The following is a 17395-nucleotide window of genomic DNA, read 5'->3' as shown; positions in this document are numbered from 1 at the left end:
CTAGTTAGCTGCAACAGCTGGCGACGTCAAAGCATCAACCTAAAATAAGCACTGTAGTAAAAAAAAATTCAATGGAATAGAAATTAAACTTGCTTTTTTGCATTCCTCCTCCACCACTTGCTCGCCTTCTGGTGCATTTGGCGCTGCATCTCCACCACCAGCTGGAGGCTGTACAGGTTCGTCCTTCTTTTCAGTGGCGGGAGCCGGACGACGCTGTCAAAGAAAGAGATGTAAACCACACATGTCAACACAGAAAGCAACAATATCAAAGCGCTTACCCTGAAGAAGTTCAAAAAACTTTGAATGATGTTTGTGCGCACAACTTGACTTGCAGCAGCCAGAACAGCATCAACGTCAATGCCCTCTTGTTGGAACTTCTCTTGTGCCTTGAGGGCGAGTTGCCAGAGCGTCTCGAAAACGGCTGGGTAGCCTGCTTTGCCCTTTTCCAAAAGGTCGGCAGCAGTCATAGCCTGAATCAGTCAAATCATTTTTTTAAAGATACCATCTTTAAACTACTTTATGTGCATCCAAATGCATAACAAATCTCCCCCCCCCCCCCCATCTGCAGTTTAATGCTGCCAAATATTTCGCGCTCCGCTATAATCAACAAAGCAAAAAGAAGAAACAGAAAAGCTCATAAAATACGCTTTTGAGATTGAGAAATACCGGTGTCTGGTGCCCCCGAAAAAAGACCTAAATCGAGCGAAAATGCAGATCGAGGTGGGTAACCAGAACTAATGAACTCTCTTCTTGTTAAACCCCACGAATCTGAGGTGGTGCAGATTTCAAGTGGAGTATTCGTATACGGGATGGGAGAATATGGAGAGGGGGGTGATTCCGTCCATTTCTTCCTAATTGCCGTAAAAAACGGCTCAGAAGATGCGGCACTGCACAAGGCTGGCGCGCTCCAGTCGAACTCCTTGTAGAAAATAGTGCGCCAGAACGCCTGAAGCTGTATCTTCCGGGCCGTTTTTTACGGCAATTAGGAAGAAATGGACGGAATCACCCTCCTCTCCATAGTCTCCCATCCCGTATACGAATACACCACATGAAATCCGTACCACCTCAGATTCGTGGAGTGATGTCTTCAATCATGGCAATACTCGGTGCCAAAGAAACCGGTGGTCCCGCATGCACTAATATTGCAAAAATGCAACGTTCTTTCGCCACAAACGACAGTGGAAGGAATGCTTCAAAATATCTCAAGGTTGTTTGTCCGTATAACCAGCAACCATACGAGGCTTATGAGGATGAAACGCCTCGGTTTCTGAACATCGGTTCGGTGTCCCAATTACGAGTATTCCATTACAACGGCAGTCGACCTGTCATTGGGCGATGTCGTCATCAATCACGGCGCGGGTCCATTTGCATATTTGTGGCTGTCGCACATCTCCTCATTCCTACCGAACAGACAATCGGGAGAAAGGCGACGGCCCACTTGGTTATGTCTGTTCCCATATCAGATTTCATGAGCGCAACTATACGCTGCTGACCAGACAGCAATAAATAGCAACAAACTCGAACACATGGAGATGTCATATGTAGTACTTGCTATGTACATTCCCTTCTTCGTAATTCATGGGAAAAAACTCGTCTTCTAATACTATCACAACCCAAAAATCAACGCAGCCTATGTCAACAATGCGATAGAAAATACCATACCAATTGTTGTTTATCTAGATCAACAGCGAATCGTCTAAAAAAATTCTGCAAAGACGAAACGTACAATTCTTGAGAAACCTAAAATGGTCTTTGAACGAAGTTTAGCCAAGATACAAGTAACTTATTCTTGTCAGAGAATTTTCGTTCAAAGTGAACAAAAATTAGATGCGATAACACCGATTAGTTCTGGAAAGTGCGGCTAACTGCCAAGCCAGACGATTATCCGTAGAACAAACAAACGCCGCGCTTCATTGACCTTGAAGGGCACATAAGCTAAGTATTCGCATCGCACTAAGCCACAGCATCGCCTCTATATAAGGTTAGCCGGTCCGGCAACAAAAACAACGGTCAGCAGGATCTCACTTTTGTGGTGCAGCACAGGAAGTGTCAATCTCTCAATGCGCAATTACCTTTGAGATGCTGACCCAAGCATTGCTCATATCTGATCTTCGGCGATCCCTTTTCTGTAAGAGAACACAACAGCGATAGGAGATAGAACACCATCGAAGTATTACGAGAGGAAACCGCATACCTCATTCGCTATTACTACAACTAGCTGAGATTTGGAGGTCGATAAAAAACTGTTTTGAAACAAATTCAAAACACTTCCACATGAAAGGGATCTAAGGCAAATAATTTGGGACTAATCAGTTTTGACATAAGAAGCCAACAAAGAATTTTGCAACTTGACGATTAAGATAGGCACACATTTCTAACCGCACACTAATGACCATACACTTAAGATGAGAACCATTCAACGTAGTTTATAATTCAAAGACTCACCTTTCCTTCATCGAGTCCAAGACTTTCTTTCGCCCATGAAGCGAACTTGCCAACAAGTTCGGCCTGCTTTTCTTTTGGGGTCTTTTCAGTAGGAGCAGGCTTTTCTTCAGGCTTAGCAGGCTCAACTGCGGGTTCACCCTTCCCCTCTTCATCTTTGGATGCTTCTGGTTCCGCCGGAGTTTCCGTGGGTTTCTCTCCTTCTGCTGCTGGAACAGACTCTGTCAAGGCTGCAGGTTCCTTCACGGCTACTTCAGGTTCGATATCGACTGCACCAGGCTGAAAAAAGTTTGGCTTAAGAGTGGTGTTTTGAAAAAATGCGTCCAGACAGTAAGTGCATACGCGAAACTATTTCAGATCTAAGACTACGAAGTAACCCCTTTGAAAAAATATCGTAACAAGCTATTTTGCATTTGTCATTTTCAGAACCGTCATAGTACGTTTTCACTGCCTATTTATATGTATATGCCTATTAATATCATATGCGCAAGAACTATAACTGGAAAACAAGAAAACCAGCTGGACTATAAGAATTAGTGAACCCTGCCAAACGACTAATATTCTGATAATAACCACGCAAGTTAAGGTAAATGATAGCTGCATGAGGACATTTTGAAGATACCTGGAGTTTGTTGGCTAAAGCAGCAAGCAGTTTCCCGTCGCGCAAGTGTGACAGGAACTGATTGCGGGTCATCGAGCAGTCTTTTCCTGGCAACGCAGGCCTTTCGGACTCATCGTAGGCGAGTTTTTGTGCCCAATCCAGAACGTAGAAATTCACCTGAACAAGGATTACCGCATAGATGAAAAGTATCTAAAATATCATGTTCCTGAATATTGACCTTGTGTACAGCTGGGGGAATCTGTTGCGCAATCCATCCAAGAGCATCCTCGCGGATATCTTTTGCTTGTTCTGGCTCTTTTGGAGCTGCCGGCTCATCACGTTTCTTTCCCCATTTCAGAGTAGGTCGTTTAAAGATACGCGAAGCCGGTTTCTCCTCTTTTGCAGCTTCATCAGTCGGCTTTTCTTCCGCCTTTGGTTCCTCGGTGACCTAGAGTTGGAATAAACAGAGTTGAGGAGCAACACTATCCTAAAAAAAGGAAATAGCCCTGCACACTGCACGTAAAAGATAGGAGAAGGACCGTACATAAAAAAAATATTGTCTGCTACGACGAAGTAATAACAGAAGATTTGAAGACTTGAAAAAGGTCGATAGTATTAAACTTTATGTAGCATTTATAACGAAGTATAGAAAATAACCTCGGATTCAGGAGGTTTGCCCACATCCTCTGTGGGTGGCTCGCTGCTTGGTAGCGCAGGAGCTTGCTCCTCGACGATTTCCTGCACAATCTTCTGCTCCTCTGACATTGTCAGGTGTATGTGTGGCGAGTGGTTAGTGATGACTACTGGTGACCTTGAAAATGCTCGAGATGTTGACATCAGGATGACTATTATACATATTTCCGTCGTCAATGAATCACAACAACGGTGAGAAATGAATGAAAAAGATGATGACTAAGCGAGAAGAACTTTGTGAGTCATTGCTATGACAACTTCTGATATTGTATCAGGAGAAAGCGGCGACAAAACAAATAAACAAATTCGGTGCGGTCATTTCGATTTGAATCGCTGCTGAGCACCGAGGAGTAGTAAAAGAGGCATAGAGGAACCGAAAATTAACCTCAAAAAAGCGAAATTATCGATAAGGGTTGCGTCCAAAAATCTCATATACGGTGTAAGTAGAGCACGCAAAAGGATCAGATTAAAAGCCTGAATTTCGGTCAAAGAAAAAACCAAAGCCACTCGAAATTCTAGTCAGGGCACATTTCTTGGAAGAAATGCAACATATTGCAGACTCGTAAAAGCCCATAGGATTAAGATTACCGTTATTCAGGAAGAGGATAGGAGACGCGAACAAAAAGAAGGAAAAAAAGGATCGAGAGATGACCGGGAGCGTCTCCTGAGTGAATGCAACCGCACAATGACGCCGCACAGGTTTGAACTTGTCCAAAATAGCGCCAAGCACCGTTCGATAAACGGTTACGGTAACCGTGGTAGATCGGAAAAACGAAGAAAAAATGGAGGAAAGGAAAAAAAAGGAAAAGGGAAAATAATCACTCGAAACTACATCCAGCAGCATCCAAACACGGGAATTTCACGTTCGCGACAACCATCACGAAACAAATACAATATATACGAGAAAGTGAAAATGAACTACGCCGGATTTAGTGCAGACGGATGAGGTCTCGGGAATTCGTGTTCAAACCACGCAAAAATACAAACCGGGATAAATCGCAAATAATTACAAATAACTGTGATAATAGTAGTGAATTCGAACTGAACCGAATATAAATAGGAACTCATCGAGATATGGAAACGCATAAAACAGTCACACAGCAGTAGAATTAATAGGGCAATGGCGCAATACGAGGAGTGGAGCGGATGAGGCGCAGTGAATGACCTCCTGCGTGTCAGTAACATCATCTGAGGTCAGTATTCGCGTGAGAGAGTGCGCTAAGCGCAGAGAGCACAGCGCTCCCACACCGTACCGCCCCGATCAACGCTGGCACATTGCCGCCGCGCCTCCCCGCCTCCTCCGTTCTCGCTCCGCCCGCTCTCGGACTTGCTGACCACGCCTCTGTGGGACCTTCTGAGCAGGTTCCCCCCCCCCCACCCCGGGGAAGCCATCCGAAAAGCCGAAATCATCGCCATGTCTTAGGTGAGGATCAGAGCGGCCTCGGTTGAAATCGATGCGGTTCACTCACGCTGAGTCGCCAGTTAATCACAGATGCTCGCTGCGCATGTATTATATATGAACGACGCGGAATCGGCGAACCCTCTCGCAGAAAATGGGCACCAGACACCGAGGTCCAGACCCCAGCCGACCCAGCGACCACTCGCCCAGCCCAAAGATAGCGACGGCGCGGCGGATGACGGTGGATTGTGCCGAATGGATCGGTCTATTTTCGGCCGGCTGTCACTCACGGCGGGGTGTTAATGATCGCCCTATATCGGCGCCAGAATGCGATGATGGCGGCGCGGTGGTGCAGCTCATAATACCTCATGACACCCGAAAGAGTACCAGTAAATGCACGCATTTTAGTACACACATCACTGGCGAATGCAAACCGGTCCATCGACGAAGACGAAAATGATACGGTATTGTGAGGGAACGAGCTTGGTAGGCGTGTGTTTACGCACTGAAGCGAGAATTGCGCGATCAACGCTTTTTGAAAAGTGCTGCTCAACTTTTCAGAGGAACATGTGGACGAGTTCGCGAACGAACGCCGTGGAGAAAGACGTAGTTGGGAGGGGGGTAAGAACTCACCTGGGCTCTTGTTTCTGCTATCTATCCTCTTTCCTATTCTATCCTATCATGCTTTTTTCTCTTAGTAACTTTAGCTTACATGCAATAGATCCTCTTTGACTAATGCTGCTTAGGTCTTAGCGCCCCTACATATTTAGTTATTTATTTACAGAAATAAGATTGGTACTGAGTGCTCCCCTTCAACTACATTCTGCTCCACTTTGATTACCTTTGAAATCGGCAGAGCACTTCCAGCATATCAGGGATTTGCAAAATTTCCTACGAAGCCCAGGATGGAATCGCCTGAAGTTAGGAGCACGATGAATGGATTGTGATAAAGACAGCTAAATCTTTGCTTAGTGAGAAAATTTTTTCAAAGAGTCGGAAAAGAGAACAGGAGCACGGTTAATAGAGATCAATCAGAACGTACCAATCTATGAACATAAATCAATCAATTATTAAAATATTGCAAATACGACTGGTGTTGGACTAATTCGAACAACGACAACCTCACGCCATAACTGTAGCTTTCTTGTAAGGACATAAGATGGAATTCCCTGTTTTGCCGGAAAGAATTCCCAGTTCTCAACCAACAATTCTAAGCACCACCAACCGTAGCTTGAGAATCCATGATTATTTCTTCAACCACACGTAGAACTACTATCCGCTATACTCAGTACATAAGTGATGGCAGTTCTTAACGTAGACGAAGTAATTAGTCACAGCAGAAGCAGAGCGGCAAAGAAAAGAATTTAAAGGCAGCATACCACGAATCTGAGGGGGTACGGATTTCAGGTGGAGTATCCGTATGCGGGGTCGTAGATCACGGAGACGGGGGTAGTTCCGCTCATCTCTCCCTGCATTGCTGCAAACAGCCGCCTCCAGAATGCTGCATTCTACGACGCCATCTATTGCAACGCTCCACCCCTTGCGCCGCCTCCGTCCTGCGATTCGTCGGAAATCAATTCGAACTGCCCCGATAGGCAGAAAGGGACGCTACGCGTGCAAGGGTGGCGCTGCAACAGAAGGCATCGTGCAAACAGCATTCAGGGGCCGGCTGCTTGCAGTGATTCAGGGAGAGATGAGCGGAACCATCGCGGTCTCCATAATCTACGACCCCGTATACGGATACTCTACCTGAAATCCGTACCACCCCAGATTCGTGGTATGCTGGCTTTAAACTATCCTATGAAGGGAAATTCCAGAACTGTTATCATTCCCAATATGTTATCGCTAAGAAAAAAAACTGCATCAGATTTCACAGACATTTGGATTGTGATTTTTCAAAAATGTTCCTGCTCATTCTTCTTTTTCTCCGCTTTCTCTTTTTTCTCTTTTTTCTGATGCACCATTGGTGTATGTGAATAGATAAAATTGGAAAGAAAAAATCTTCTCTCCTTGTGTATCGTGGTTGTCATTTGGTCCCTAGAAGATCACTGGCTAACATCATTCGATAACCGTTACTTGGAAATACCTTCAGGGGATTTTGAATTGTAGCCGATAGGATTTTGGGAGGACCTGGAACGCAGTTATTAATTCTGAGTGTCTAATCGTTATTTCGATAAAAGGTTCGTGAGAAAAGGAGGATTTCCCTTCAAGTTAACGGAAACATGGCCGGCTAGCTTTGTTCTCCTATCAGGAAAGCGCGTTTTGGATTTTCCGGAACTTATTAGGAACAGCAGAAGGAGAGGAGAGGGAAGTGACTTCCTATGAGTGAATTTCACCATCGTTACTAGACCATCCTATCATTTTCGTACCTGAAAATCAAGTGAGCAACCAATGCCCATTAGTTCCTCCATGTACTCTTTAATTCGTGAAAAAACCGGCCGGTTTCCAGAACACATTTGTCAGGTGCTGGTTTACTCAATGGAATGGAAGCATATTCAGGTCAAAATATGGGCGCCACTTTGGTTTCGAAGAGAAGATTCGCCCAATTAAAAAATTGTTTTCGTTTACGAAATGACAGACGCTCGAGAGGACGGCAGGTGTGAAGGTAATTACGGGTAGAGCTTATTCGAACCAGCTCCACAGCACTATGAGCCGAAACCTTTGGGGTCACCTCATTGGATTCTCCCTCCCTCACCTCAGACCCCTGTGGTTGCCACGAATTTCCGGAGCTTATTATGACTGTGCACACTTTAGTTAGTGTACTTAGTGCATTTAGCACCACGAGTAAGAAGAATCTCCATGAATTTTGGGACAGAACAAGGTAAACACCTGAATTTTTAATAAGAACTTATTTTCAATGAGTTGTTTGGATTCCAGGGTGAAAGGAGTCGGGGAAGAAGTCTTGAGCGGTGCTAATTCAGGACATATCCATGGAATGTTCGTTTGCCGAGAAAAAGTGGAATTTAGGTTGCGAAAGACCTAGAGAGGGAATCTCAATGAATCATGCCATGTATAAGCTCCTAGCAACCCCAGAAAAAAAGAAAATAGTGGTTGAAAATGATGATTAGAAATGTAGAGTAGAAATTATAACGAATAACGATTTCTTTCAAGAGCACCCGAGCATAAATTGTTTCGCCTCAAAGGGGACTTTTTCTTTGCTCAAAGCCGTAGTGAAAATATAAAGTATTATTCAATGATATGTATTTTGATGAGAGTAAGACTAGTGTTCCCAACACTTATACTACCGTAGTACTTTACCAATCATAAAACGAGAATGAAAATATCGTTGGAGGAAATTTTCCAATTTGGGTAATTTTCTGTAGCAGGTATAGTCTTACATAGTTTGCAACTACCACAGCCCGCAAAACGCCAAACACCGCTCGTCCTGGAATGAGAAGTCTCACGAGATATAGAGCGTTCAATTTGTCCAACGATGCAACTCTTTACACCACTAGAAATGACGAGATGAAAGCGTATGGAGCGGATCTTCTCGCGCAAGAAGTGGTGCACGTCGTCGGGTAAATTAATCACCCAGATACTTCACACGATTTCATTTTATATTTCTCGAGAGTGCAATAAGTTGTCTCGTTAGGTGAATTGAGACTTCTAGCGCTTCTGAAGCCCCTCGATTTAGGGAGGTATTTCGCGTATTCCTGCGCTGCGTACAAACGACGTCTCAGACTCTATACACTTCTGGAGGAAATCCAACATCGAAAATCTTTCCGAACCAGTAAAAAAATATGCGCACCACTGCAATGTTGATTTTATCATCGTTCCTTGATGATAAAATCAAAACAGTCGTGCTTAACCTCTTCGGTGGCAAGTTGAGATTGTACTATTATGGCCTTCATGATGAGAATACCCTGCTGGCGGCAGCATTTCTAGAAGAATCCTAATTCCCACAAAGCAAACTTTAAAGGTACCTAAGCTTCCTAAAGTCCTAAAGTGTCCTAAAGTGAATCCACATGTGCACTGTAAAAGCAGGATGGTGACTGTTTGTGAATTCCCGTGCTGCACATATGGTCAACATAGTATGGCGCACGTTTTTATGGCCTCTGAAGAAGAGTAGTGGAGATTCCTAGTACTTTTGCTTGTCCAAAAAAGAAAAGAGCCCATTTTTACTTTGTCCACTTACTGTGAAATATTCTTGTATTGTTTTTGAGTCTTAACTCCTTTAGAAATGTTGAGGATAACGTGAAAAACAGGATTAGCTGAACATTTTTCTTTAAAGGCATCACCCCACGAATCTGAGGTGGTGCAGATTTCAGGTGGAGTATTCGTATACGGGATGGGAGACTATGGAGAGGGGGGTGATTCCGTCCATTTCTTCCTAATTGCCGTAAAAAACGGCCCGGAAGATGCGGCGCCGCACAAGACTGGCGCGCTCCAGTCGAACTCCCTGTAGAAAATAGTGCGCCAAAACACCTGAAGACGTATCTTCCGGGCCGTTTTTTACGGCAATTAGGGAGAAATGGACGGAATCACCTCATCTCCACAGTCTCCCATCCCGTATACGAATACTCCACCTGAAATCTGCACCACCTCAGATTCGTGGGGTGATGCCTTTAAAGAAGGAGAGGAGAAGATCTGAAGCTGTGAAAATGGGAAGTTTACGGAGAAATCAACGGTAGTCCAAGAGCACGAAGTTATAAATGGAACAGAAAGCGAGGATAGCGAAGAATACTCGAATACCACATTATTTATGGCGGTTGTCATTAGTATTTATGAACGTGAACGTATTTTTCGCTAACATATGGTGACCTAAGAAGGACCCATCTTGCCAACACAAACCGAGAATGAGGCAAATGAGACTCTGAGTTCCGTCATCAGATCAGGAATGGGCGTTTCTGGAGAGTGCTGCATGCATGGATGTGCTAAACGAAAACTGGTCGAAAAAACGAAAAACATTCCAAGTAATGAAATTCTGTGGACGTTTCACATATGACACAATCAAAATTCTGTTTAATTTATGCTAATTCCAGTTCTATTCCTTTTTATGATTCAGAAATTCCATGGATGATCAAATCGCTTTGGCTGAGGGAGAGGGCTTTTTCGGTTTTCGCCGTCTGGTAAGTGGCAGATCTGCTTCAGATCTTTCGTCTTACTGTAATGTTGTTCAAGGGTGTTTCGAGGAGTATCGAAGCTGGGTGAGGTTTCTATATTGTGGCTAAACAGCAAACGGCGCAGAAACCGCACTGGGACGAGGTCCCAGAACCATCGCTCGTTTCTGGAGCTGATCTGCCACTTACTAGGCGGTCCCGGTGACATTCTGTTGCGTGCTTTCCTTTATGAGTTCCTTTAAGTACTTAGGCATCCTTAATTTAGCCGATGAGCAGGTTTCAGCTATAAGTTACCAGCTGGGAAGAAAAGACTTCGAAAACTTACATAGTATACGTAGTTTAGTACAAAAATCTAATTTTAATTAATTTTTAATTTTAATATTTAATTTCTTTAATTTTAATTTTAATTTTTATTTCAAACAGATTTATTACAAACATTTCAAACATTTCTGGGACCAGTTGAAAAAACGAGCCATGTTCGCAAAATATGACTTTGCAAAAGGTTCCATTGCTTCCTTTTTGGTATTCACATTAAGCTGAAAAATGCAAAAAAAAATACTGGCAAGGAAACAGCTGAACATCAGCTCCTTCAGAGAAGAAAAGGAATTCATGGACATGTATTTCAGAAACTGTCAGCTCGAATCCTCAGATCTTAACCTCCCATACAGTCACCACAACGTTTTTTTTAAAGGAGAAATAACGTGCTCCATAAAATAGGGCATCAAACGCGGGAAATTCCTTAGAGTGCAGAAATTTCTCAACGCTGCGCTTTCGGGATTGGCAGTCAGTCAACGTTGTCACTTTTTTCTCCTGACATGAGCAAGCGATATGGACGGCGCTCCTCGAGCGTTCAGCTAAGCGTTTGCTTCGTCCCAAAACGAACGTCTACTGTACTTTTGTTTGTCCTAATTCGAGCGTTTCCACAATATGCATTGACCACATCAGGAGCACACACGAACATTCAGCGCGCGTGCGGGTTACGCTCATTCCGTATGCATTCCCCTCTCACCGACAGCTAATTCTGCGATATTCGATAGCCTCGCAAATTGATACGAAAACAATGCGGCGACCTGATCGATGCGCCTGATGTGGAGCGTTTTTCAGGAGATGAGGTGATTCCGGAGCTGCCTCCCGCCTCCCGCTTAATTAGAGGCTTCTTCCTGTTGAATTGCCTCCGCCAAAGTGGCTATCTACCACGAAAACGGCAAACGAGGACGCTGTGATGTCACAATTACCAACGCTATTGAACTATGCGGTGGCGGTGGTGGTACCATGGACAGTAATGGGCGACAAAGAATGGTTAACAGCGTGTACTAAGAAATTCCTGAAATACCTTAGGAATTATATCCAGATGGGGGGGGGGGGGGGGCAACGCGTTCGTACCAGGGACCAGAATGAAAAAAAGGGAATCTATAGAAGAGTAGAAAGACAGAAAATATTTATTATTGAAGATAGGATCACTTTAAAAGTTGCAGCCAGCGATCCCCCACATTAATTATCTACGACCATTGAGCACGGTCATCAAGAGATTCAGTAATCCTGTAAGAACTAAATTTAACTGTTTTCAAAGTGTATTCGCCTGCTCAAGATTAATTCTTGAAATTCTGTGGAGACAAGGAAACAGTAACGATGTGATCGCTTGATGTCCCTGCCCGAGCAGAAAGGAATGGAAACGTCTTTGTGTGAATTCATAGAAAATTCTGTCAAACAGGAAGCTATCCGGAACACATGGTTCTGCTGCTACACAGCTTGTAAAGCTGAGGAATAGAACAGCACTACTAGTGCCCCAAAATCGGTCCCTTTTTCCAGGAATTTAGTGTACTGAAGTACTGAGTTTTGATGAAGGTGCGGTCTGAAAACAGGAGAAGTTTCCCCAATCTTCGTTGATTACTTTCACACCTTTACTTTTTTCCTGCCCTTGGCACAACTCGCGTATATATATCCGTGGAAGGAAGAGTTGTTCGTAAGGATTCCCGCTAATTTCTCAAGATTGAACAAAATGCTTAATATATTCGCAGTTAGGAGATTATTTAGAACATTTTGGTGTCTTAAAATGGTGTTTTGTATGTGCTTGTGCTGATCCTCAATTCCCCAGTCTTTTTAAACCTTAGGGTTAACGTATGTGGGTCATGGGGGAATGAACCTAACTAAAAGCAAACGTAAAGTCATCACCGTGTTCATAAACATTGCTGTGAATTGTATACCTTACCTGGACACAGAAAATCAGGAAATCCTAACATTTACCACAAAGGAGTGGAAAGTGTAAAGATTTTCTGCAAACTTTTGTATTTCACTGAAAAAAAAATTGAAGAAGGTAGCACGACGTGAAAAGAAAACCACGAACAAGAGCATTATTTCTATAAGAATCCAATTCTATGAGAACCGCTACAGCTCAGTACATTTCACGAGTTTCCGGAGGTTAAAAGCTCCGCCCGCGCCCGATTCTTTCAAATCACGTAGCTGCGCGAAAAACAAGCAATTAATAACGGTGCTTGTATAAATCAGAGGCAATTTATGGCCTCGACCGAACCGGCTCTCTCGTTCATCACCTCATCGGCCGAAACTTGGCACTCGTACCACTGTTTTTGTTTCTGCGCTAAGAAGTAATGGACCGGCGGCGATAGATTTTCTGCGGCGAGGTAATCTCAGTTGGAGGTGGTGATGATGGGAGCAGATTGCGAGCAACGAAGGATCGTTGAGCGTTGATCCATCCGGGGTTCGAGCAATTACTGGCGCCGATTCTGCTCATTCGTTCTGCGTTCGTGCAATGCATTACTTATAAGCGACCGGGTACGGATATACATATGTCAGATCTGACCGAGACTCGGTGGTTGAGGTTACAAAGAGGCGGTGAAAGGCTTGAGTCAGTAATTGTGGAAAAAAAATATGAGGAAAATGGGTGTGGGCATAGTATTTTTCGTCTATACTTATATTCATTTTTTTCAATTCTATAATGAAATTAATAAGTGTAAACTGAATGAATGAACGAATGAATGAATGAATGAATGAGTGAATGAATGAAGGAGCGAATGAATGAATGAAAAAACGAATCTACGCGCTTGAATAGCGACTTTAACCGGGATTTTTCACGTCAGCAGATGGCTGACCATTAACGTGGTGTGTGGTGTGTTTCATTGTGAAATTCTACGGGAATTATTTGCTCGGCAGGAGCAACCACGCGTACAATGTGTCTGTCTGTCGCCGCTGCGATTCCGCGATTTCGCAACCGCCGTCGTCGCGATGACTCACCCGTCGGCCGGCTCTTGCAGAAGCGCAGGCAAAATGCAATTAAGCGGAAACGACCGAGCTGGAGGGGGACATTCGGATCGCGATGTGGTGCCTCGGCAAAATTTTCGAGAAGCATTCGTTGTGGGTTGGGAAAAAAATTACGTTTGCAAGAAAAAAAATTGCTAGTAAGGTTAATTATTACTATTATTATTATTGCTATTATTATTATTATTAAATTATTTATTATTTATTTATCATCATTTTTTACTAAGGTTATGCCACATCATTAAAGTTGTAATTTTTCTCGAGTACATGAAAAATAATACGGGTGGTCAGATAGCATAAACATCGGAATGATTTATTCGCGAAACAACTTTGATAGTGGAAGTGACGTTATTTTTTTTATTTCTTCAGACATTCCTACTGTGGGGTTTAGGAGAAAAAAAAGAATACAATGCGTAGAAATAATAAGCGTTTTCGGAAAATACCAAAAAAATCACACAGCTTCCAAGGCGAATCGAAAACAGCAAAACATAAATTTTGGAAAAAAAAAGTATTAGTGTAGTCACATTAGAAAGTAATAACGCCTAAACTTCATAACAAGATTAACAGTAAATAAATATTTTACAATAAATTTATTGAGGCAGAAATTTTTCTACTTCCAGTAACGTTTACGCAACGGAAATATTAATGCAGGATTTTGAACCAAAATTGACTGAAGACAGCGCTATTCCTCCGGATGGTAGTAACACATGTCAAAGGTCCAGAGATACCATCTGGAATTTTACAGATGCATTTTCAAGCGAACACAGTTTTCGAAGTGTACTTCTTCGACAGCTGTGTAGAATTCCCATCAGTTTGACAGAAGAGGAGCGAAGGAAGATTTTTTTTCGGTTTCTTCTGGAGTAATCTCCTGGGAGTCATTTACCATGCATGTATTTATAGCTAGACGAATGAGAAGAATATTGACCACCACAGACGAACCGAAAAAACGACAAGGGGGCCGCCGAATCACGAGAAATTGATGGACCTTTTTCCGAAGAGTAGCTAATAAAAATATTCCTAGTATTCCAATACAAAAAGAAGAAAAGAGATTAACATTCACTGAAGTTCTGTGGATGGCCGGGGCGTAGGCTTGACGGATTACATTCACTTTAAAAATAGGGTAAATGCCGGCGCATGGTGCTCACCACTTGATGTCTATCGAAGGCGAATCCGTCACTGATCTGCTAACCACTTCTGAAGTTCGATTTTTCTTCCTTTTTCGCTCTGTCATAGAAAAAAAACAAAAATCTAAAGTGGAAGAGTTCTGTTCATCTTCTATCCTTCATTTTCTCGCATTTTTCTTTCCATCTTTTCTATTTTCTCTTACTACTTTTTTGTTACTTTTATGCGTCTTTGCCACTAACAAAAAAAACCTTTAGTTCCTTTTTTTTAAAAGATCCCACAGAAACTGCGTATGTACGTCTCCTCGGTCCAATGCTGGTAAAGAAAATTTCTGTGCTTTGACCGCTCTGGATACATAGTTTTTTGTTCAGAATTCGATTCTCGGATACTTCCAAGACAAATTGTCGAACACGAATGATGGTGTGAATAAGAGAGAACTAGTTAGACGCACAAACATTGAAATATTTGAATTTCAGATCTATCATTACGCAAAAGACGACATCACGGTGCAACATACCATCATGGGTTTTAGAGCGGGGAAAATGTTCTCTTTCACATCTTCAGAGTGGCTCCTCGATTTCCCCCGTGGATTCGACAATCAACTCGATTCGCTGAGCGCTGGTTGAAACGACCTCTTCTTAAGTTGTCCTGTCAGAATGACTTCCTCAGCCAAGGACATCGAGATATTTAAAGAAAGTTGTTTTTTGCTTTATTTTTTTATTTAGTTGATTGTGTGGTCGGCTAGAAATATTTTACTTCATTTCCTGACACTCGAGGTACTTTGGTTCTCTGTCGGGCGATAGTGACGGTTACCCTATCGACTTTGCAACCTTTAGGCAAATGAGATAAGATACTGTAGCTCCAGTAAACAGATGTTAAGCGCAATAAGGTAAAATAGGTCGAAAAAGCACTGGAAAAATCCAGCTAGTATTTTACCTCGTAATTTGACAATTTTTTCCCTGCCAAGTGTCTTTCCATTTTTGGTGTGCGACACGAGAAAAAAAGCGCGGTGACATTTCGAGAATTCTATTTAGCTTTTCAAGAGACGACAGACTCTTGAAGTTTCTTAGTGGTACACAGTAACGAATTCGCTGGAAATTCGCCGGTGAAAAACTGTGATGTTCGTGAAACTTCGCCCGTTTTCTGTGCGACTGTCAAACAAAGTCCGATTTTGAAAAAAAATATTTGGAATCAGCTTTTGCTTCCGATGGATGTTTTCAAAGTTTCCTTTAAAAGGAACGGATACTGCATCACAAAATTATCAGCCGTGTTGTATTCTATTAGGTTGAAAATTTTCTTTCAGAATGGAAAATTCACTCGTAGAAAACTTCTCAAAATCTCAAAAATTCGTCTGAAAGAGAATTTTTCGCTTTACAAGGCAGTATTTTTCTGACTTTCTTGAACTAATCAGTTCTTATTTTCTTCCACCATTAAAGTAGTGTGAAGAAAATGCAGCATTTTCGACAGCACTTGTTTTTTTTTGCATTTAATGCAGACGATAACGCGGCTGAAGCTGCGCTTGTATTTTTTCTTAGCGCTTGAAAATTGCGAAGTTTGATCTCTTACCCGGATCATATAACGGTCGGCCCTATTGTTGCCGGGTGATGAGGAATTCATTTTTCTCCTATTTTTTTCAGAACAAGATAAAAGCTGAAACAAAAAGTTAGTATACGGACAAACACTATACATAACATAGAGACACAGGAAGCATAGCGTATACAATTTTTTTCTTTTCTTCCTATTTTTTGTATTTTTTCATAGCTTTTCCAAGTCTTTTTTGTTTCTGTTGAACTTTTCCTGGCTTTTTTTTTCAATTCTTTCGATGCACAATACAAATAATTATGACGAGCAGTTTCAGCGGCCTCTTTACGTCGATTACAAACGAGTTGTAAAAGTACAAGTTGCAAAGAACTGAACGTGCCAAAATGTCCCGTTCTGTTACCGTGACACTACATTTGGTGATCTGAAAGGACAAGAATAGGTGAAATTGAAAAATCAGGACACAATTCTTTCGTAGAGTGAGGAAGTCTCAATCGAAAATCTATGTTTTAGATATTTTGTAAGTACTATTAATTTCTATGTGCACTTTTCACTTCAAAGAAAACGCCCTGATCCTTAACCCAGTGAACCCTTCGCATATACAGCTTCCTGGAATAACGGTGAAAATTGCGTTGCATTGAACTCAGATGAGAAGAAATCCACCGTGTCAGATCCAGAAGAAATTCATCAGATTATCAGATCAGAAAATGTCGATAACTAAGCGCAGTGTAGCAGCTGATCAGCGGATAACTAGTACCAATATTATTAGATTAATAGGTTTAATAATATAAAGGTAAATATTGGTTTAGTACTGCTGAATATTGATTAGTCACAATGTTTAACTTCGAATAAGTCCAAACATGATTCATTTTCGGCAGCGATGACATTTAATAGAAAAGAACGTATACTAAATGGACGTCATTTTAATCTACAAGCTTTATTTCCAGTGATGATCACCATTTGTGCTTAAAATGCTGAAACTTGTCGGGATTGTTGCAGGCTTGGATTCCCAAACGTTTTTCTTATCTTCAGTACTTATAGGCTCTCTTCGTGTACTCGGCGGGAACGCAGAATTATGAGATCATAATTCTAAGCTGGAGCGGGAGTAGCGTAGCCGGTAAGAGATTCCGCTGTGGCTGCGGCATGATCGATCGGAGGTTCAATTCTCCCCTACTGCCACCCAAGCCTTTTATCCCTCCGAGGTCGGCAAATTGATACCAGACTTATCTGGGAGGTTAAAAATATTGATTGATGTATTGGCTAGCC

The 17395-nt window shown here is 42.4% G+C and overlaps 1 protein-coding gene across 3 annotated transcripts; it reads right to left on the bottom strand.

The window, feature by feature from the left end:
* Positions 1 to 5577, bottom strand: RB195_006736 (uncharacterized protein; the record flags this gene model as incomplete). 3 transcript variants are annotated; one of them, XM_064179985.1, is made up of 8 exons in its annotated part: positions 1 to 39; positions 94 to 213; positions 279 to 470; positions 2446 to 2721; positions 3065 to 3220; positions 3282 to 3491; positions 3701 to 3854; positions 5501 to 5577. In XM_064179985.1, 8 exons carry the CDS (start codon positions 5575 to 5577, stop codon positions 1 to 3), a joined length of 1224 nt encoding a protein of 407 aa, XP_064036893.1. The 3 variants fall into 3 exon arrangements, with proteins under 3 accessions (XP_064036893.1, XP_064036894.1, XP_064036895.1); XM_064179986.1 differs by lacking the exon at positions 5501 to 5577 and adding an exon at positions 4559 to 4614; XM_064179987.1 differs by lacking the exon at positions 5501 to 5577 and adding an exon at positions 4122 to 4168.
* Between the last annotated feature and the right edge of the window lie 11818 nt (positions 5578 to 17395).

Source organism: Necator americanus, chromosome I, assembly GCF_031761385.1.
Source record: "Necator americanus strain Aroian chromosome I, whole genome shotgun sequence".
In the NCBI taxonomy this organism is placed as follows: Eukaryota; Metazoa; Nematoda; class Chromadorea; order Rhabditida; family Ancylostomatidae; genus Necator; species Necator americanus.
This window is presented reverse-complemented; position numbering and strand designations above follow the sequence as displayed.